The sequence below is a fragment of the Petaurus breviceps genome, unplaced genomic scaffold, assembly GCF_028583685.1.
Source record: "Petaurus breviceps papuanus isolate PSGF00001 unplaced genomic scaffold, PetGlider_PUasm1.0 175, whole genome shotgun sequence".
Lineage (NCBI taxonomy): Eukaryota > Metazoa > Chordata > Mammalia > Diprotodontia > Petauridae > Petaurus > Petaurus breviceps.
In genome coordinates, this window is record NW_027185764.1 from 49,762,983 (window position 1) to 49,785,898 (window position 22,916).

General features: G+C 35.1%; 1 protein-coding gene across 6 annotated transcripts in view; it reads right to left on the reverse strand.

Annotated features, from left to right (window-relative positions):
- Positions 1 to 22,916, reverse strand: part of MCTP1 (multiple C2 and transmembrane domain containing 1) — a 495,837-nt gene that overhangs the window by 307,431 nt on the left and 165,490 nt on the right. For 4 of the 6 annotated variants that reach the window (XM_069085116.1, XM_069085114.1, XM_069085115.1 and 1 more), the window contains exons 5-6: positions 12,398 to 12,509; positions 719 to 757 (exon numbers count right to left, since the gene is read on the reverse strand). In XM_069085116.1, the coding sequence (XP_068941217.1) occupies positions 719 to 757; positions 12,398 to 12,509 (151 nt within the window). The remainder of the gene's footprint in view (positions 1 to 718; positions 758 to 12,397; positions 12,510 to 22,916) is intronic. The other 2 variants (XM_069085117.1, XM_069085113.1) reach the window with 1 other exon arrangement.

Consider the following 22,916-nt stretch of genomic DNA (forward strand, 5'->3'; position numbering starts at 1 on the left):
AGCAAAATCCTTTTGATATTGTTTCATGACCAATTTGCATGACAGTTGAGGTTCTTCAAGATAGTCATCCACATAGAACAAAAAAAAAACAAACCTGACACCCAAAGAGTGTCACTATCACTGAAATATTAATTACTTAGTTAAGGCTTCAAATAAGGAGTCAAGAATAAAATAGTTATGGTTCTTTTTTTTTCTTCTGAAGGGAGAAGAGAAAGTCCCTGGAACATTCTACTCACCATAGGAGAATGTGCTCACATAACCACAAAGATGGTAGGGCTGCAGGGCCCAGTTTAGAGCACACCACTCTTATTTTCCGAAGTAGGAATACAATCAAATTGAACAAAGGAAAATTTTTTTTCTTTATTTTTCACTGTCTGGTGGGACTATCACTTGATTTCTAATCAGTTACAGTGACAAAGAGATTTTCTAGACCCTGTTATGGGACAGCAGTAGAATGTTGAAGATGATGTGGAGAAGTTAGTGAAGGCAAAACAGAGCCCCCCTCAAATATTGGTGAGCTTCACTCACTAGAGTGATTTCTCTTTTTAAAAATGCTTCATATGGATTAAAATGTATGAGGGGTTGGGATTTGTTGGAATTTTTTTGGATAGTGATGAAATTCTATAGTAGAGTTTACAGGGTTATGAGAAAGATTTAGTAAAATAGCTGACAGTTCTTTTCAGAAAGAAATGCTGAAAGACCACATGCTAAGAATTACCTTACTTGATCTTTTCCAACTCTTCCTCATTAGCATGGTCTGTAAATGAAATAAAGCAATTTAATTACCTTTCCACTCAGATACACAATAGGGCAGCCAACTGTCTTAAAGGACCCTCCACCTTTTTTCTAAACTCTGTAACAACAAATACTTGCCAACAACAATGATAACTATACAAGACAAAAATAAAAAGAATAAGAACAGAACAAAACTGGAAGCACTTTTCACACTCAAGCAGTCTATCTGGTGAGAGCTTGGGTTGGTTATTCTTTTACTGAAAGAATTCCTGATACTCTTTTGGAAATAAAACAGCAGGTCTCATTTCTCTGAAATAATTTTGAGCTAAAAAGTCATGAATTTTTTAAAGCACATCTTCTCTATGATCAGCCAACAACACAAAAAGCAAAGCTATTTTTTCTACTAATGGAGGTAACATGAATATTCACATGCCATAGTGTCTGTATCTATAAAAGTGGCTTCAGCATAGACTTCTTCAGGAGTACAGCAAACTTCTCCTCCAATGTTTCCACCTCAGACCCAACCCAATTATAATTAACCTTTACATACATGCTAGCAAAATTTTCTTTAAATGATAGACCACGGGTTATTTTCTAGGGATATCTATTAATTGTATCTATATTATTGTTTTAGTTACTATTGCTACTTCTACTACTTCTGCTGCTACCACCACCACTTCTACTACTACCCAACTGTTTCATCAAAACTTTCGTTTCTAAACAGTGTTTGAAGCCTGAGGGGAAGAGATTTCTATTCAAAAAGTCTGCCATCAAGGTGGCTCTGGCTTTGTGCAATACAAGCTGTGTATCTCAAAATTATCTTTCTGTTGCTCAGCTGTAAATGACAAAGGTGAAAGACAAAGTTTTTGCTCTTCTCACAAATTTCAAAAAGGTATTAGTGGTAAACAAAAGGGTTTAATTTTTAAGCAATGTTCCCTCCATCTTATTTTTAATGTTCTCTTTAATGTTATAGACAATTTGTACAAAAGAAGTAAAAATTGCAAGACAAATACTATAGTACTATTGGAAATGTCTGCCATATCTAGGGGAGGGCTAAAAATCAAGGAAATGTACGAGAACCTAGATGGAGAACCATTTGGTATATAGAACACAATAAAGAGTTGGTCTGTTTTGGTGCAAATACATGAGGGTTTAATTACACAAGTACTAGTAGGCTTTTGCTCTTAGGTAGGCCAATGGCAAGATTTCTTTCTTTTTTTTTTTTAAAGCAATCGGGGTTAAGTCACTTGCTTAAGGTTACATGGTCAGTTATTTTTGGGTGTGGTGCTAAGTATCTGAGCCTGGATTTGATCTGCAGGTTATCCTGACACTGGGGCTGGTGCTCTGACTCACTGAGCCACCTGGCCTCCCAAAATGCCAAGATTTCAATGTATAAATTTGTAATCTTAAACTTTTAGTGAAATTTATTCCTAGATAGTAATTATACATATTATTAATGCCATTATTAACATACCAAAAGTCAGGAAAATATATTTACTAAGGGTATAAAATGTTGCAAAATCTTTTGAAATGAACTCAGATGACTTACACACGCACACACAATCCCCAAAAATGTACATACAAATAAAATATATACACATGTGCATGTATGTGTCTATATACATACATATATTATATATGTTATTTTATTATGTTATACATTACACATATGATTTTCGTATATGACATGTATGTATGTCTAAGGCATGGAAAGGAGATAGAACACTGGTCTTGAAGTCAGAAAGACTAGTAGTTGAATTCCATCTCAGATACTTACTAGTTATCTAACCCTGGGTAAGTCACTCAATAATCTCTTGCCCTCAGTTTCCTCATCCGTAAAATGGAGATGACAATATATATAATATTTACACATCTTGCCATCTGCCTTCTCTGTCTGCCTTTCCCCACCTAGGATGGCACTCCTTATAGAGACATTGAGGACATTAATTTTTTCAACTTTGACACCCATTCCTAGGAAATGAGTAGTCCTGATTGATCAATGAATACAAATTCAGCTAATCCTATCTGGACATTCCAGGTAATTCTTCATATCCATCCACCTCAGATATTCTGCTATTCTGTTTCCAGCCTAATCTTTTGCATTCACCTTCTCACAGGATGATTGTGACAATCAAATTAGGTAATGTGTGTAAAGTAATGCGCAAAATTTAAAGGACAAAAATGGCAGCTACTATTACATATAATATACATGATATATTATAGATACTTATTTACTGGTTCCTTTCCTACTGTATTCAAATATGCCCTGACCTCCTGTATCCTTAAAAGACTAGAACCTACCATTCCCCCATACTCTCATTCCAAATCTCTCCTCTTCATCTCAACCAAATTCCTAGAAAAAGCTGTCTATACTTCTTGTATCTATACTTCTTCTCTCACCAATTCCTTAACCTTTGAAATATGGCTTCTGATTGAAAAAGAACTACCTTTTCCAAATGAAACTTCTCCAAAGTTACCAATGAGCCAAGTGGACAATGTGCCAAATTGCCAAATCTGATGGGCTTTTCTCAGCCCCCATATTTCTCAACTTCTACTGCATTTGACCCCATTGACCACCCTTTCCTCCTAAACTGAATACTATTATCTCTCTTCTCTGAGTTTTGATGACACTACTCTTGTCTCGATTTTCCTTTTACTCTCTGATAACTCCTTCACAACTTTGTTTGTTGTTTTTGCCTCCACAATATCTCTTTCATCCAAACCCTTCTCTCTACTCATACAACCACCATCTTTGTTCGGGCTGTCATCACTCATCTCCTGAATTACTGCAAAGGCTTTCTCAATTAGTCTTCTCTCCCTCAAGTTTCTCCTCAATTCAGTCCATATCTATACAGCTTCCAAAGTGATTTTCTTTAAGTGCAGAGCTGACCATATCATTGAAAAAGAAATCAGTTATCTCTGATTACTTTTATTTATTTTTAGTTTGATAATAGGATTAAGCTTCCATTTTTAGAAAAAGCCCTAAAATAAGTCAGATTAGCATAGTCTCTAAGGCTAGGTTACCTATAAATTTAGTAATAGATTGAGAAGACTTTACATTTAGTTGCAGATAATTAGTAGCAGATAATAAAATAATCATAAAATTGTAAAGTTTTTCAAAAGGCTAAATTTCCCTATCTATGGGAAAGGGGGGGTTGACCAGAGGCCAAGTTCTTCTTTTTGGTGGCTAGAGAAAGGTTAGCCAGAGGTTAAGCTGTTTGTTCCAGTCTTACTGGATGAGCCTTTAAAAATTTTTTTTATTAAGCTAAAGTCCAAGTTGGGTAATGGAATATTCTAAGGAAGATGGGGGGGGTACTGCTAAGCATTGACCACAAGTTTCTCTTTCCCAGTATACTTTATGATTACCAAAGGTATCACCTGCAGGAAAGAAATTCTGGCATAGGATGAAGAAAGTCTGGAAGAAACTATTGTCCAATGGAATTATATTGAAGTTTCTGTAATTTATCAAATTCTTTTTTTAAAAAATTATGGAAACCATATCTGTAAATCACTCCTGGTTTCTGATCTCTGATGAGTCAGGCAATCTGGAATCTGGTTTGGAATACAAATGCTAGCTTTGCAGATTAAATCATAGATGGCTCAGCAACTTTTGTCCTCAGTTTCCTTTTTATTTCATAAAATCAATTTAACAACTAACCTAACTCAATAAACCCCAGTGCCTCCCTATTGCTGCTAGGCTGAAACAAACTTATCTGGTGTTTAAAGCCCTTCACAATTTGACTCCAACCCATATTCTCAGTTTCATTATACATCACTACTCTTTCCATATTCTATGGTTTCAACAAACTGACCTTCTCTCTGTTCCTTACACACTACATTCTCTCTCCTTTTCCTGGTCTTTGTACTGTCCATCTTCTGTGCCTAGAATGCAATCCTTCCTGACCTTTGCCTCATAGAATTTCTCAAGACACTATGAAAAAGCTAGCTTCTATATGAAACCTTTTATGATTCCTTTAGATTATTAGTACTATTTCCCCTAATTACTTTGTATTTGTTCTGTATCTACCTGTATATAAACTTGTTTTTTCCAACCATCCAATGCTACTTGAGAGTATGGAATGTTTCATTTTTCATCTGTATATTCGCAGCTCCTAGTATAGTCCCTGTTACATAACAGGTACTTAATAAATGCTTACCAATTGACTGATCGATGTAGACATGTGCAATGTACATACATATAGAATATCTTTTCCATGTATTATCAATTTTGAAGAAACCTAGTTTCATAATTTATCATTTTCAAAATGTGTCATAGAATGATATTATTTGACTTCCAAAGGCACGGAATTCCAATTTCTGAGTGAATAGTCCTCAGTAGAGGAGAGTTAAGATGTAGCTTGTGTCTTTCCATGTGAGTTTGGGTAAATCATGTATCTATCTTTTTTGTCTGTCCATGAGCAGTGTTCAGGGGTAGAAGTGGAAGGCAAGAAAGGCAGATCCTTTAGGTATTCTCAAAGCTAAATGAGACTTACATTTTAAAAGTTCTCCCTTCTTTTTCACATCATGAACTTTACTTCAGATGTAAAAATATGTGAGTGTACTTTGGCTGTAATATAAATTTAAATCTCTCTTACTAATGATCAGTAGCTCAAATTTCTTCAAAGACGATAAGAGAAAATAAACAGTATAAAATATGGTCTGTGATAGATGAGCTGTGAGGAATGATTACATTTGTAAAAGATTCCACAACCCAAATCCATTCTTCACTTTCAATCTTTATTTGCCTTTAGGCAATTACATAACTATCACAGATTATGTTAAACACCACAGAGCTACTACTGAAGAAAGAATACATATTTTACAATTTTTGAGTGGGGTATTTTCTGAAATGCTGAATACAGAAACATTCTGAGCAGCATGTTGCAAATAAACTATATCAGAGAAAAAAATCCAGCTTTAAAATTTATTTAATGAATACATCAAGGATCAATTCACATATTTCCCAGGATTCTGCATTTTTTAATGCCAGCTAAGCAATTTTGTATTTCTAGGGTATCTAAGAAAGCATGCAACACAAATGAACTCACTTTTATTTCATAAAGACTCCAATGATGAAATCTGTGCATTGGAATCTGTTAGAAAAAGAGTCAGAAAGAACTCATGCATGCACAATAAGACAAAACCGTAAAAGAACAGGACATCTTTTTATATAGAACACAGAGCACAGTTCTAAAAAAGCTTCATGCAATGAGAAGAGAAACAAGATACATACCATGCAACATGTTAACATGCTCTAGACAAATAGACATAGCAGTGAAAAGGAAAAAAATCAAGATAATTTTATTTATACACTTCTTTTTCTTTTAAGGATTTAATTGTTTTCAACTCAATAATGTTTTAAACCCAAAACCTATGTAACATTTTTGCCTTTATTGATGCTAAATTTCACACTGTTTATAGAAAATTATATTTTGAGTCTTTAAAAATGTATTTAATATGCCATTAGGTTTTTGAAATCCTTCATTTTTATTGATTTCTCCAAATGCTAGTTCACACAAGGAAAAAACATCCAAACAGTATTTTTCACATAAATATATCATCAGTCCAACTAACTGTGTCCCTGAAACTCATAAGATTTTTAGATATTTTATTACTTTATTATGGTAACTACTTTGTTCTTCTAGTCTGTCTTCTTTTCATTCACAATCTTCCTTAATTGAAGTGTTGAATAGAATATTTAATTACTGGTTAAAAACTTATCCTTTATTTTCTCTATTTTCAATATCAAATATCTGTGATGTCACTATGCAAACCAGATTGCAATTCCTTTATAATTTAGAAGGCAGAACTGTGTGAGTCTCTGATAGATTAAATAACTTATTCATAGTCACACGGCTTATGTTAGATCCCAGAATTTGAACCTATGTCTTCTAGACTTCAATTAAAAAACTCTATGCAGAATGCCATGCTATCTCTCCCTTTATTTTAGTACATGTAAAATAAGATTTACATGTAAATTTACAAAATTTACATGTAAAATTTACAAAAGTAAATACACACACGTGTATATGTGTACACATGGTGCATATGTATGTGTAATATATGTATGTGTTTCATATGTGTGTAATGTATGTGTGTATGTATGTGTAATGTTAATGAAATAGAAGATCTTCTTCATTCATTTATAGACTTGTGTGACCTGCTTTGTGCTCTGGGGCTGTAATACAGCCTGAGTCACCTGAAGCCTGGGTTACATGGAGCTAAGAGTGGAAGGAGCTGGCCCAATGGAATTTTAACTGATATAGAATGTTGGGGAAGTGTAAGAGGCAGAGCAGGGAGTGAGAGCATCACAGTGCTCAGAGAAGCAGCTTGAGTTGGCAGAGGGAGGAACTAGTCTAAGGAAACTTATTTGTAGGGAGGTCTAACAAATAAGAATGCATAAGATGTTGGTGCTTCCTGGAATGGTAATGATCAATACTTTGTTAAATATTACCTCCTGGTATTCTAATCCAAAAAAAAAATACTTTGGTTTTGCATTTAATGAAGAGATTTAATTTTTATTTTTTTGGTTTTTTGGAGGAGGCAAGGTAGGGCAATTGGGGTTGTGACTTGCCCAAGGTCACATGGCTAGTTTTGTGTTAAGTGTCTGAGCCCGGATTTGAACTCAGGTCCTCCTGACCCCAGGGCTGGTGTTCTATTCACTGCACCACCTAGCTGCCCCAAGAGATTTTATTATGTTTTGTAAATTTACTCTGGAGATATGTCTGCATAGTCATAGCAAGTGCTATGGGTATTTCATTGGCATTACTGTATGGCAGTGTTCATGATCAGCATTGAAAAACCCTCATGAAAATAATTGTAGCACAAGTGTAAGAAGTTGAGAAGATTGAGAAATTCTATCAATAACTTGATAAAGGCTTCCATATTAAATCAACATACACTTTAGCTTTTGGTAATTTCAGTAGTGGGCATGATGTAATGATACTTTCAAAAAAACCTAGAATATATATCTCAGGAGTAAGATACGAGAGTATTTAAAGGATTAGAGGCTATGTAGCCTATATATTATAAGTAACCTCTTCAGGAAAATAGGTGGAATGTATTAGACACTAAAAACATAACAAAAGAGAAAATTATATTTTAAGCAGAGAAAGAATAATGGATGTGGCAACCATGTCTAAATCAACCATCTGTTCAGTCAGACCACTAACATATTAGAGTAAAAAGCAAAATTAATACCAAACTAGAAAAAGAATCAAAATAGGAAGAAACCGCATATTATTGAGGCAATTTACAACAAATTTATTTAAATTAGTGATTGATACTGAAAAATGAAATGAATAAAAGAACAGATCTTATTTAACACAAACTATTGCCATCTATACTCTGAAAAGCCTGGAAATCTCCTCAACCAAGAAAGATTCATTATTTCAAAATGGAGATTTATGGCAGCTAGGATAACAGACATTTAGAACAAAAAAAAATATAATTGAGAGACCATTAATAATCATTAATCCACATGTCTAAAACCAAGATTGACAAATGGCAAATTTCCCATTTCTAACTAATTTTATGAGAATTATCTATGCATCAAGAATATGAGAAGAAAAAATAGACTTTTTGAAACTATACTATATATCAGACCATATCTTTACAATGACAAAATTGATGGAAAATTTTAAAGACAAGATACTACTGTGTGTACTGTTTGTTGAGTGCATTAAAAATAATTTGATTCAGTAGAGCAAAATGTCACCCTTTTAAAGACTTTCATTCCTATCATAATAGATTCTTTGAACGCTATGATAGAGTTAACTTTCATTAATGACCCTCTGATTATTAATATCAAGTTAGGCAAAAGACAGGAAATTATGTACTTTTCAAAGGTTTCCACCATTTTCATGGAAGATGTATTGTCCAGAGTACTGATTTAGAGAGATTCTTTATTGAATGTGAAGTCCTCCAGATGTTCCTGTTTAAAGATAACAATGTGGTAAATTCATCAAGCCCCAGAATCTTGCAGAACCTCTTAATGGGAAGACTCATAGATGAAGAATGCTTACTGCCCAGATCATGTTATATAGTTGGATGGTCAACCCATTAAATTTGCCCATCAATACAATGGAAACAATGAAAAGGTCCATGGTGGTCACCAGCAAGTTGGCAAACAGATTACTAATAAAGAATTTCATGTAAGAAGCTTGATAAAGAATATCCCCAGGGGAGCTGTATGACTGGAAAAGGAGGCAGACTATGAACATAAGTGAAGAATGACTGCTGCAGCATGTATGCTCCACTTGTATCCATGAGGTGTCAGAAATCCAAAGGAAGGCTCCCAGAACAATGACTGCCGTGCTAGGCCTATGTGGTAGCTTCTTCTAGTGTTTCCCCATCAGCCTGATGCCTTCTTTAAGACAAAGATCAATAAGCATTTCCATCCTTTACTTCCATCTCTTATTCTCCACTTCCCTAAAAATTCTGCTTTTGTTTATAGTCTTCACTTTATGAACTGCTCCAGGTTAGGAAACATAAGGAACTGAAAGAAAATGGTCAGGATGATCACCATCCAGAAGCAAAAGATGGAACCATCAGCAAACATTCCTTCTAGAAGGCAACACCTGGACTTTACAGCTTACTCTACTGTTCATCTATAGCTCTGCTTGGTATGAATTCCAAGGAACAAGATGGCCCTAGTGTTCTCCTGTCTCAGGAGCTTTCCAGCATCCTTATATGTTCTGTGTTCCCCCATTGATAATATGCTCCTTGAGAGCAGATTTTTTTCTTATTTGCATCCCCTACCACTTAGCACAGTGCCTGCCAAATAGTAGGTCCTTAATAAATGTTTGTTAAATTGAATACTGAATTGAAAAATTCTCCATGCTTGACTGTCAGGCAAGCCTCTTCCTTTTCTTGTGATTACCAGGATTATCTATCTATCTATCTACCTATCTATCTATCTATCTATCTATCTATCTATCTATCTATCTATCTATCTGTCTGTCTGTCTGTCTGTCTGTCTGTCCGTCTGTCTGTCTGTCTACCTATCTATCTAAGCAGGGTGAGAACCAAAGTGAAATTTAAAATAAGACAATATTTCAGAAAAGCAGTTCTACTCTCTCAGGGGCTCAGAGGAGCTAGACCAGAAATGAGTAGGAAAAAGGAAAATCCTTCTAGGAAATTACTCCAAGCATAAGGCAAGTATATTTAGGGCATATGATAATGACCAAAAAAAGTGCAAGGAAAAAAGAAGAAGAGAAAAGGGAAGTGTCAAAAGAGAAGGGAGTTCATAGTTCATATATCTAGGGCTGGAAAAGACCATTTTGCAGATGAAGAAACTGAGACCTAGAGATGTTAAATGACTTGCCCCAGGTCACAATAGTACTAAGTAGCAAGCTGGGATTCAGAAGAGACAGTCTATCACAATCAGTATATTTTCTGAAACCTCAATTTTATTCTCTAGTCAGTTCCACCCAGCAGCCTACCAAGTTAGTTCCAGGCGAGCAGTTCCCAGGTACATTATTATTATTGTTATTATTATATTTTTATTGTTACTTTTATTTTAAGTATGGGCAGATGTTGAAATTTTAGGGCTTGTGGGAAAATGATCTGAGCTAAAACAGTGCTGAGAATCACAATCCCACTGCTTGGTGCTTCATTAACCTGAAACCAGCTACCACTACCCGGTTCATAACTATTAATTATTTTCACCTTCAAGGCTCAGGCTTGGAATCATTATAGCTATGACTAATTTTGTGGTTTAGAATAAAAATCTTCTCTTTTTAAAATGGGTGCTAGAAGATCAAATTTTCACACTGAATATAATTAATTGGGTATCTTGAAAAGTATTCATATGCTCATTCCAATATAAAGGCAGATATGAAATACACAAAAGATAATTTTAATTAGAGATAGTGATGTTGAACACAAAGAAATTTATTCTCTTGATAATTCAAGGGCAAGTTGTACAAATTATAAAACCTCTTGTTTTTAAAATACCCATTCTTGGGTAGGTTATGATGATCACATGGTAATGCCCATACTGTTCTTGGTCTGTGCCAAGGGAAATGATTTTATTTGAAGGATTTGTTCCAATGACTCTTCCCCATCACCTCTACCTCTTAGCTTCCTGGCTTCCTTCAAGTCTTAGCTCGAGACCTAACATTTCCTTTCAGTCTCCTCCCCTTCATCTCTACTTCCAATGCCTTCCCTCTGAAATCACCGCCCCTCCATTTATGATCATGGCTGTTTGCATATTGTCTCCATTAGAATGTGAGCTTCTTGAGAGTAGGGAATACTTTCTGCTTTTCTATATACCCTTAGAACTCAGCATCCTGCCTGGTACATAGTGAGAACTTATAAATTCTTGTTAATTAACTGATTACTAAAATATGGGTTTCAATGAATGGTTTTCAGGCCTAATAATTCATAAATTATTCCCTGACCGTCTCTGTACACACAGAAAGAATAATACTCCCTTTAACTCTTACCGCATATCTTTTTTGATAGAATATGCTAAAAGGAGAGAAATCACCTAGCCAGAGAGTTATATGTGGATACTAGGAATAAATTTAGCAAATTCAAAAGAATCTATGTTTATGTGTATTTAATTTATAATTATTAATTTTTATTAAAGGAGATTAAGACAATGAAAAGTTAAAACCATAAATTTCACACACAAGTTAATATCTTAATTGAGTTTTAAACATTTCACCTTCCTTCCAGAAAAATGATTTCCTTAACCAATTAGACATTAATGACATATGCTGAATATACATTTTCAGCCAGCATTTCTTTAAAACACATACACACAGAGGCATACAAACACAAATACACACATATATACTATACAAACATACTCTTGAAGGATTCAAAACTAAAGCTACTTAAAACTGAGCTCTAGTTCTAAAACACAGGACTACAGAAACAGTTCTTTATGTAGTTCCTATTAAATTATGCCAAAATTCTTTCATTCTGGTGACTAATATCTGTTAAATCAGGTTGGAAAAAACAACTGGAGAGACCTACTGATGTGGGTCAAAATTGATTTCTAGCACAATTATTGACACACAGTAGGTGCTTAATTAATGTTAACTGACTGTAACAATGAGCATTTCTCCTAGTGCCCAAATAGTCTGCTTCTCTCTGTCCCTTGTCAATTTTACACTGCAGCAAAATGAAGTCCAGATGGCAAGTGCTGAAAAATGGATAACATCCAGTGACTTAAACATACTTATTATTCAGCAAACAAAAACCAGAAAGCAGAAACTCTGTTATAAATTCACCTTTTTTTGTGTGCTGTGATACAGTTGGTCAACAATCCAATCCAAATTCTAGTGTTTGGACACTTCAGAAGGAAATTCTAAAAATTTAATTGGCTAACAAATATACTCTTGAAACTGTTATTATTAGCTCACCTGGAATTTACTAGGTATATAACAGACCTGAAATTACAATGCATACAAATCCTTGACTTGTTTACAACAAGAGGTTCTGATCTGGTGGGATGAAATAGGAAAAAAAAGAGTTGAAAAGGTACAATAAATACAAAAATGCCCATGGCACTCACAGAAGCAGTGAACAAAACTGAATTTTATGTGGAGACTCTCTTAATTATCAACCCCTAGTCCAAAGTATGCACGCAATGCATTTCAAACAAGAAAGATCAAGCAGTACCTACTGGCTAGACCTTGTGTAAACTTACCACATCCCTCTGTTCTCCTTCTTTTGGAGTAAGAATTACAGACAGCAAAATGGTTCCCAGATCATGATCAGGATAATGTGGATCTTTCAGAGTTAGAGTCACATCTGTTGGTCTAGGAGATAATAATAACAACTGATATTTACATAGTGCTTTAGAGTCTGTAAAGTGATATATATATATATATATATATATATATAATTTAAGTGAACCTCACAATTAACCATGTGAGGAAGGAAGCATAGACCTAGTTTTCTTCATTTTACAGATGAGGAAACTGAGGATCAAAAACGGTTACTGACTTGTCCATGGTCATAGAGCTTCTATGTACCATTAGTTAGGATTTCAGCCTGGGACTCCATGATCCCAAATCCAGCATGTTACTGCTCATTTGAAATTCTCTAAATCTAAAGCATGCAGATTATAAAATGTACTTGATGGAGTACATGAAATTTCCAGGGATATTTTCTATTCAACTTTAATAATTCGCATTTGTGCTATGGGTGCTGCAATAGGGAGCACTTAATATGTGCATGCCCAATTGAATCAGTGATGTAACCACCACAATTATTCTCTCAATCTATAGATTGTAACTCTTCCAGGCCACCCTCAGCCATCTTTGAGTTGTTGTGAACAAAACAATTAATGGCCCTGTAGCCCACCCTGCTTATGAGCCTCTCCAAACTTAGCTAAACTGATCTTCAAATAACAAGTCCATTGTTCATCACCAGGCTTATACTCAAAGTCTTCCCAGGATGGTATGACTTAAAGAACATAGGGTTACCTCCAGGCTATGAGGCATCAGAGTCAGGGTCCCCTATAGTCTTGGATGTTCTTTATGGGAAAGAGATCATATCAAAAGGGTTTTCTTACCTTGCCAGCAACCAAATGACAGTTTCAATGACTACAGCCTCCTTCCTTTTTGTTTTAATAAAGTAACATACATTTATTTTATGAAGAATTTTTTTGGAAGGTGACAGGTAGGTGAATGTGCTGGTAGGTGAAAAGGCTGGCAGAAGTATTTTATTTTCCCTTTCTTTCTATAATTTATGTGCCTAGCAAGAGGAAATACAGGAAACCAAAATATAAGAATACATATAATCCATAACAGAATAAGAATATATACAAATATAAGAAAATATGTCATGAAGTTTGAACTAGATGACCCCTGATGTTCTTTGTATCATCACAGGTTTGTTTATCCCTCCCCCAAATTTACAGTTCAGTCAACTAGTTTTTATTAAACACCTACTGTGTGAGATGTACTATGTTAAGCATTGCTGACACAAAGGCAAAAAATAGTCACTGTCTCAAGGTGCCCAATACTAATGAACAAAATCAAGCAGAAAAATGACACAAAACTTAAAATGCTTTCTGCTTTTTTTGTACAATGAAAATTGGGCCCCTCCTCAGATTAATATTGAACATTAGCTATAACTTTTATGAACTATGTCTGATATTTTTTTCAAAATTTCTGTCATAACCATAGCCTATAACTACAGGATACTGTAGTTGAAAGATCAGTGCACCAGGCATGAGAAGAACCAAATTCTAGTCCCCGTGCCTCTATCTACCAACTGAGTGAACTTGGCTAACTCATTCCATCTGCCTGAGGTTCTGATGACTGGATATGTAACTTCTCAGGAGGAAAAACCACTCCTTACATTCCACAGAAAGATGGTTGGCATTCGCCAATGATATAAGCATTTGATACTGATAACAAGAAGAGACACATGAGGGGGGTAGGTTACACTTTGTGGAAGGTTATGGAAGGGAAAGAGGTCAAACTGAAACCACCATCAAGGGCAGGTGTATGTCTTCCCTAGGAAAAGAATTCTTGATGTGAAAGAGAGTCTCTGGAACTTGGAAAGACTCTTCAGTGGTTATAAAGAAATTGAAAGACATGTCAGTCCTGGTGATGTTTCCACCATAGCTACTGATTAAAGGTAAGTACCTTAGAAGTTAAAATATATGGAAAGTGAATGGCTGGTTAAGAAAGTAGTATTTGTGAACTGAATTTGGCTTTCTGAACCATGATATAAGAAAAAGAAATGATAGATTCATGACCATAGGTGGAATAGTTGTGTACTGGTGAGAAAGAATGTATTTGCCTGCAGTTTGACTTAGGTTAAGAAAATTTTAAGCTGAAAAGGAATGGAGATAGAGAAAAATTGCTCAGAACTAGACAACTGAAGACTGATCTTAAAGGGATTCTGTAATCATAGGAGACAATGAAGAGGGACACAAATGATGCTAAAGCACCCAAATCATCTCTACATCAATTTATAGGGCATGGGTAATAAACAAATGAGTTAGAGATCTTAATATAATGAAAAAACATTTATTAAGTACATATGTGTAAAGCATCATGCTAAATAATAGAGACACAAGCAGAAATGCATCTAGTATATGAAAGGAAGATAGGGAGGCAATACATATAATGAGATTCAGCTACAGGGAAGAAAGAAAGGTACAGTGGTCTGTAGGCTGTGGTGGCAAGCAAGATGGTGACTTGTATTCCTTAGAGTCACTTGCCTTGATAAAATCAAATCTACTTTTTTTTTGCTTTTTGTAGGGCAATTGGGGTTAAGTGACTTGCCCAAGGTCACACATCTAGTTTTTGTGTTAAGTGTCTGAGGTCAAATTTGAACTCAGGTCCTTCTGACTCCAGGGCTGGTGCTCTATTTACTGTGCCACCTAGCTACCCCAATCAAATCTACTTTTGATAATCTTCTGACAGTGCCAAAGACTTTGGTGGCTAGAATGTTCTTTTCTGGGCTTTTGGTAGCTATGACTACTAAGTAAAAGTAACCTGCTATGTATGTATCACTGAGGTTTGGTGAAACAAAATTCATGACTAGAATATACTAATGGAAAAGCAAAGTTTTATTCAAAAATAAAAGATTACATAGGAAAAAAATGGTCCCTATATCTTGGATTCTAAACCCTTATATGAGAAATTTATTAAGACAGACTTTTTTTTTTTACTATTTAATTTCTTACCCTAGATGAATTAACTTTGTGCAAAAGCTTTTCAAATTCATGTAATCCAAGTCATATAGCTCATCTTTTATGATTTCCTCTATCTCTCATTTAATTATCCTATTCATACAAGTGAAAAGTACTTGATCTAGTTATTTTCTAATTTTTAAAGTAATATAATCTTTAATATATGGGTTATTTATCCATTTGGAATTTATTATAAAATATGACATAAAATTTTGGTCTAAGCCCAATTTCTGCCATACTGATTTTCAGTTTTCTTAGTAATTCTTACCAAAGAAGGATTTATTTCCTAAATAATTTAATGAATAGATAATTTTTACAAGAGAAAACAAATTGATAGTAATTATTTGAAAAATTGCTCAACCTTAATATTAATAAAAAGCTACAAATTAAAATAATTGTGTAATTTATTTATGTTTATTTATATTTCTTTATAAATATATACATATGTATTATTTATATATATATATATGTTTATAATGAGGTAGTAACCTTAAATCTGCTAAACAGGCAAACACAAACTTAAACCTAGAAGATTACAGGGAAATAGGCGCATTCTTCCATTGCTAGTGGAATCACAAAGTTGTAGAATATTTTTGGAGAACAATCAGTCAGTATATAGTAAAAGTGATGCAAATAACTATATTCCAAGGTTCAAGGGTTCTATTGTTAGAAAATGTTATCAAAAATCAATAGCAAAAGAACGATCTACAATTTTTCTCAGCAACATGATATGTAATTGCAAAAAAGGGGTAAAAAAATCTTTAATGTCTAATATTAGGGGAATAATTAGCTATATAATGGTGCATAAAGGTAATGTAATGCTAAGTAAATAGTAATACTAAGTAAAAGTAACCTATGTATCAGTGAGGTTTGATGAAATAAAATTTACAACTAGAATATATTAATATAAAAGAGAAAACTTATTCAAAAGGGAGATTATATAGAAAAAAGCAGAATAGCATCATGCATCATGCAATTAATATAAACAAGTATGAGATATAAAAATAAATTTGGAATAAGAAACCCAGAAGAAAGGAGTATTCACTATGACTATATGACATTAAACTAAATGTGAAGTGAATGAACAAATAAATTTGATGAACACAGTCAGAATGATGGAAAAAAATGTTCCAATACTAAAATTAAGTAACTTATAGTCATCAGGTTTAGCTGGTTGTGTTAATGCTCAAGTTGAACTTATAGCGAAATATTTTTTAAAAGCAATTGGGGTTAATTAACTTGCTCAAGGTTACACGGCCAGGTGTTTCTGGTGGGTGCTAAGTGTCTGAGCCCAGATTCGATCCACAAGTCATCCTGACAGTGGAACCGGTGCTCTTACTCACTGTGCTACCTGGCTACCCTGAGCAAAATATTTTTTAAAACAAGAAGCACTATTGGGAGGCAGTGACCATATCACTTTACATTATATAATGGTCAAGGAAAGAAATGCTATGCATAGTCCGATATGCTCCCTAGACTTTGATAGAGAACATATTCTAGAATTCAGAGATGATATAGGCAGAATCCCATGGCTTGATATTCAAAAAGGGAATTTGTGTAGAGCAGAAGGAGAGACTTTTTAGAATGAAATTCTGGTGACAGTAGTAATTTATATATGTGAGAAAGGAAAAGAAGCATATGTGTGTGTGTGTGTATAAAGAACTAAAATGGCTACATGAAATGCTCATTAAAGAATTCAGAACTTAAAGGCACATGTATAAGAAGTGGAAGTGAACAAATGAATGAAAGAATGGATATAAAAAGCATTTATGTGCCAAGAACTAGGATAAGTACTGAAGTGAGACTCACTGATCTCAAGGAGATCATACTTTAATTGGAGGAAAGAACAAACAAATATATAAATAAATAATTGTTAATCTACTGAGAAGCATAGGAGATAATGTATGGAAGTGCTTTGTAGACCTCAAAGCACCATAGAAATACAAGTTATTCTTTTTAAGAAGGAAATTTCAGTGAAATATAATTTTCATCAGAAGAATATATTACAAATAAAAAAAGTTCAGATGTAGGAAGGTTGGAAAGGCAGGGATGTTCTTAAAAGTGCTATGGAAGGGCTGATGGCAAAGCCCCTTAGAGTGCATCAGTGGGTCAGATGATAGCATCTGGGGGATTGGAGAGAAGAGGTAGGGCAAATGATAAAGCCTATAGGACAATGGGATGAAATAGCAGGGCAGGCAGCAAATCCTCCATCTGACTGGAAGGAATAGAGTTAGTGATTCCCTTTTCATCCAAGTATTATGAACAGTTAAGCAGTCTGGCCACCCTTTACCCACTAGGTAAAGGGTTAAAGGGAAGGGAAGGGAAGAACACAGGAGGCCCCATTTGATCAGCTCAGATGAAGTGAGGATGGGATTAGGCTGACCAAATGCCAGATGAGGAAGTAAGGGAGGAGCAAAGGAGGATAGTGCCCTTTGTCATGGCAGGTCTTCCTTTAATCTGACTGAGATCTTGGGTGGTTCAGATCAGGGGAAGGGGTAAAGGGAAAGGAGCTGGTTAATCAGTCTGGATCGAGTGTGGGAAGGAAGGTAACTATAGACAAATAAAAAAGAGTGGTGGAATGGTATCAGGAGAGCTGAAGTCCAAGAAACTGAAGTCTGTGATAAATGCTAATGGCAATAAAGAGGGGTTATTTAGAAGAGAAAAGTAAGGAAACACAGGGTGTATAGGAAGACGGAAACATGACAGAGAAAGGAGGTACAGGCTAATGAGCTTGGCATCTGTTCTGGTCAAAATCCTAGAGATCTTTGTGAAATTTTACAAAATGAAAACGTGATTATTTTGAACAAGAATGCATTTATCAAGGACTAGTCAAATTTATTTATTCTTTTGAAAGAATTGTCAGCCTAGCAGATAAGAGGAATTCCAATGAACTACTCTATTTAATTTTCAAAAAGAAAATGTCTGCAGTGGAGGACCCCAGGGCTCTGTCTTTAGCTCTATTCTGATCAAAAATTTCAATGTAAATTTTCTCCCCACCTGGAAAAGCTTATACTTGTGATATTAATTGTGTGAATCCAAGTATATGACTACATTTATCCATATTAGGAATTATTTAATTCAATTCATCTCACTGGCAAGATAAGATGACTTGAAGGTCCACTGATAAAATATCTAAAAAACATGAAGTTAGATGTCTTTTGCTTCTTTTTAATTATTATATTTTTAATTATTAAATTTTTAATTAATTAATTATATTAATTAATAAATATTTATTGATATGTTATTAACAAATAGTTGAGAAGGAAAATCAGTCTGTTGAATAACAAAATTAGCATCCTAAAGGGTTATTGTTAAGTTGTAATTGTAGGTTGAACTTAACTAGATTAAATTTAAAAGAGAAAAATTTAAGGTCATGTACTTGGACTCCAAAAACTCCTTGTACAAACAGAAGGGGAGAGACAAGACCAAGGGATTTGGAATCAGAGGACCTGGGTTTGAATCTGTCTCTGCCTCTCATTGCTTGTTGGGCCCTGGGGCAAGTCACTTCATCTCATTAGGCATTGGTTTCTGCATTTGTAAAATGATGACCAATTAGGTCTCTTCCTCTTTTAAAATTAAGATGCTAAATCCCTATGTGTAGCCTAGAGAAGATTTAAAGTAGACACAGTATTTTCACATAATTCATGGGTATATTCTTAGATAACTCAAAAGAAACTCATGACCTACATAAATGTTAAACTAGGGGCCCCTAAGATTCCTTCAAGCTCTAACATTCTGTGCCTTTAGAAAAGATAGATGTGGAGATTACTTGTTTCTTTTACATTGGTAGACCTATGTTAGATATTAAAGTTTAGGAAGGTAACTTGGAGCACAGAGGCCCTAGATTTGAACCTAGGATCTGCTCCTTATTATTATTCATGACCTTGGGCATGTTGCTTGACCTCTCCAGGATTCAGTTTCCTCATCTGGAAAAGGAAGGGATTGAACTAGGTGACCTTAATGATTCCTTCCAATGCTAATCCATGGTCCCATAATCTTCTGTCTTTTGTCATTGGGTACATTTTTTCCTTACTTATAAAAAATTTGCAAATAATCTAGGAAAACACATTTTTCCATGGAAAGGGAAATTATGTGAATGTGTTTCAAGAAAACAGGCAATCTTACCCCTGGTTTAAATCTAATCTTATAGTCATAGGAGAAATGCAAATTAAAAAAACTTTAAGGGTCCACTTCACACCTATCAGATAGGCAAAGCTGACAGAAGAAAAAGAATGAAGGATGGTAGAAAGAAAAAAACAAAAGAAAATCATAAATGTTGAAGAGCCTATGGAAAAACACAAATCATACTAATGCACTATTAGATATGTGAATTGGTACAGACATTCTGGAAATCAATTTGGAGTGACATCCCCAAAGAGCACTACACTTTGCTTATGCTTTGTCCCAGAGATATCTCCACTAGGCCTATACACCCAAAAGAGATCAAAGAAAGGAAAAATGATCCAGATGTACAAAAATATTTATATCAAATCTTTTTGCAGTGGCAAAGAATAGAAGCTAAGGGGTGCCCATAAATTAGAAAAACAGGCTAAACAAGGAAAAAGAATGTAATGGAGTACTATTGTGCCATAAGAAAGCTGAAAATGATTGCTTTAGAGAAACCTGGGAAGATAGGAATGAACCGATACAGAGTAAAGTGAAAACAATTAAGAAAACATTTTTTTTAATCCAAAAACAATTTTTAAAGACAAATTAAAAAGACTTAAGATCTATGATCAATGCAATTACCAACCATGATTCCAGAGGACCACTGATGATCTATGCTGCCTACCTCGTCAGAGCAGGCGTATATTGGTGGGGGAGGGGGAAAATTATAGCCCAGATGGGTGACTTGGGTCAACTATCAATTTTAATCATATGTATAATTTTAACTCAAGAAGCATAAGAGAACTCAAAGACAAATATTTGTATATTACCAAGGAGAACATATTACGACATTTTTGCTTGATTGTCATATTCCTGAAATTTTCAAAAGATCCCAATGTAGTAGGAATGCAGCTTGCAAAGTTGTTTGTGTATATAAGATAAGGGGTTCTACAAAGTCAAGTAGGTAGAGCCCCTCCCCCCCCATCAGAAACAGCCTGAAGCTGAATCAACTTCCTTTTATAGCCACTCAAACAACTGGGGATGTCCAGAGTTATTAAAAGCAAGACTCCCAAACCAGATTGAAACATGATTAGGAAATATTTAACAAAATAAATAAAATATATTACAATATAGATAATGTTAACTTGTGGTTTTCTAAGTCACTATGCAGTAGCCCAGATCCATTTCTATTTGAGTTTATACCACTGCCTTAGGGATAGATTATGAAGCAAACTGTTCAGAAGCATAGCTTCCTCTGTCATAAAAGCACAGAGATCAAGACAATCTATGCATAGTTCTTTCTACAGATGTTCTCATTTGGACTACTGCAATATCCTCCTAATTGGTCTGCCTCTGCTTTCTCCCTTAGCTAATCTACTCTCCCCATAGTGGCCAAATTGAAATTCCTAAATCACACATATGACCATGTTACCCCAGTACTCCAGTGCACTTTGATGGTTTCATATGCTTCTAGGATAAAATACAAAATCCTCAGCCTGGCATTTAAAACCATATACAATCTGGCTCCCACCTATCCTTCCAGTTTTATTTCATATTACTTCTCTTTACATACTCTCTGTTCCCATCAAACTGGTTTGCTAGTTGTATCCAGGACACATGCTACCCTCTGCTACCAATCTTTACATAAATAAATGGTCCTGTGTGTCTAGAATGGACACCTTCAACATGCCAAGTGTTTAATAATGTTGTTGAACTAAATAAAACCTATCCCTGTACCTAGTGCTTTAATAAATGTTTGTTCAATTGAATTGACTGTACCTCTTAACTCCATGTTAACTGTCAAGATTATCTATATGACAATACTAGAAAGATGTGTGTGTGTTTTTTTTTGACAGTGTGATGAATTCCCAGTGTGGGAACTCCCTCCAGTGATAGAGATTGCAGCCATCTTTGACTTAGTAGATAAATTCTAGGAAGTTGCCTGAGGTTCATAAAAGCTGAGTAACTTTTCCAGGGTCACAAAGCTCATATGAGTAAAAGGTGGTTTTTGCATCCATGCTTTCTTGACTTCAAGTCCCTCACTCATATAAATATGTGTTCTGTGTTACACAGATTCAGATGACTGAGTTCTACATATAATTTAATGGCAGCTATTCAGCAATGCTTTTCTTTTTTTTAAGAAAACAGTACATCTTAAATCCACAAGCTTCTTTCTAAAGTGCTAGGTACTGTGGAAGGCACCATCATCCTTATAGTCAGCCAGATTTACAGCCTTTGAGTGGATTCAACCTAGATCCCCTGATTCCAAATCTAGCCCTTCTGACTATACTCCAATGTCTCCCAGTTCCTTTAACATATCTGCTTGTCCTCAACTCCTGGCTCTCTGAGGATCACAGCTCTAGAGCCAGAAGGGACCTCTAAGGCTGCTTCATTTTACAGACGAGGGAACTAAGGCCACAATAATTAAGTGACTTGCCAAAGTCACAAAGGCAGTGCATGGTGGAGCTGGGACTTGAAACCTGGCCCTTAGGCTCCTAATCAAATGGTCCTTTCCAATATACTGCTAAAGGTACCCTAAATCCAATATGATGACAACAAACATTTCTCAAATGTTTATTGTGTGCAAAGCACTGTTCTAGGTACTGAAAAAAGGACACTGAAGACAGTGTCACAGAATATCTGACCTGGAAGGGAATTCAGAGATCAAGTCATGTGTGCTCAAGGATACGTAGGTTCTCAGTGGCAAGGAAACCACTTCAGCTCCCAGATGAGGGCTCTCTCCATAGCTTAGCTGCATTCAATATCACTGCTCTATCAGACTAAGTGAGAGCACCAATTTCTTAGCCTTAAAATCATTCTATTGCAAAGAAATTGATACTCTATTATTTCCATGTTGAACCGAATCACAAAGCAGAAGACACAACAATGGATTTGCAATCTGGAAAACCTGGGCTCAAATTCCCTAAAAGGTGGTAGCTCTTGACCATGGGCAAGTCCTTACTTACTCTCCGAGTCTCAGGTACCAACTATTCTTTTAAAGATTAGCAAACTGAGGCTTATAGAGATTAGTTGATAAACTCAAAGTCACATAGATACTAATTTGTCTCTGAGACCTAGGGCCCTTTGAAACTCTCTAAAACTTATCTAGGTTACTCATGGATGAAAGCTTTGAAAACATTGAAGTTCCTTGACATATTAACACAGGCATTAATTATAAGAGCTTCCTTATACTCTTTGCCTGAGGGCAATCAGACCCAATTGCCCCACCCTGTCAAACCTTCCAGAAATCCACTTCTCCCTGAGAAAATGTAGCTAAATCATTTTGGCACTTCTGGGCCTCTGACATACTCCTGGGTATTCATTTTTCAGCTTTAAAAATTTCTGTGATCTCAGTAGTGGTCGCCTTTAAGGATGACCTACCTTGGTGACCTTTTCACAAGCCCCA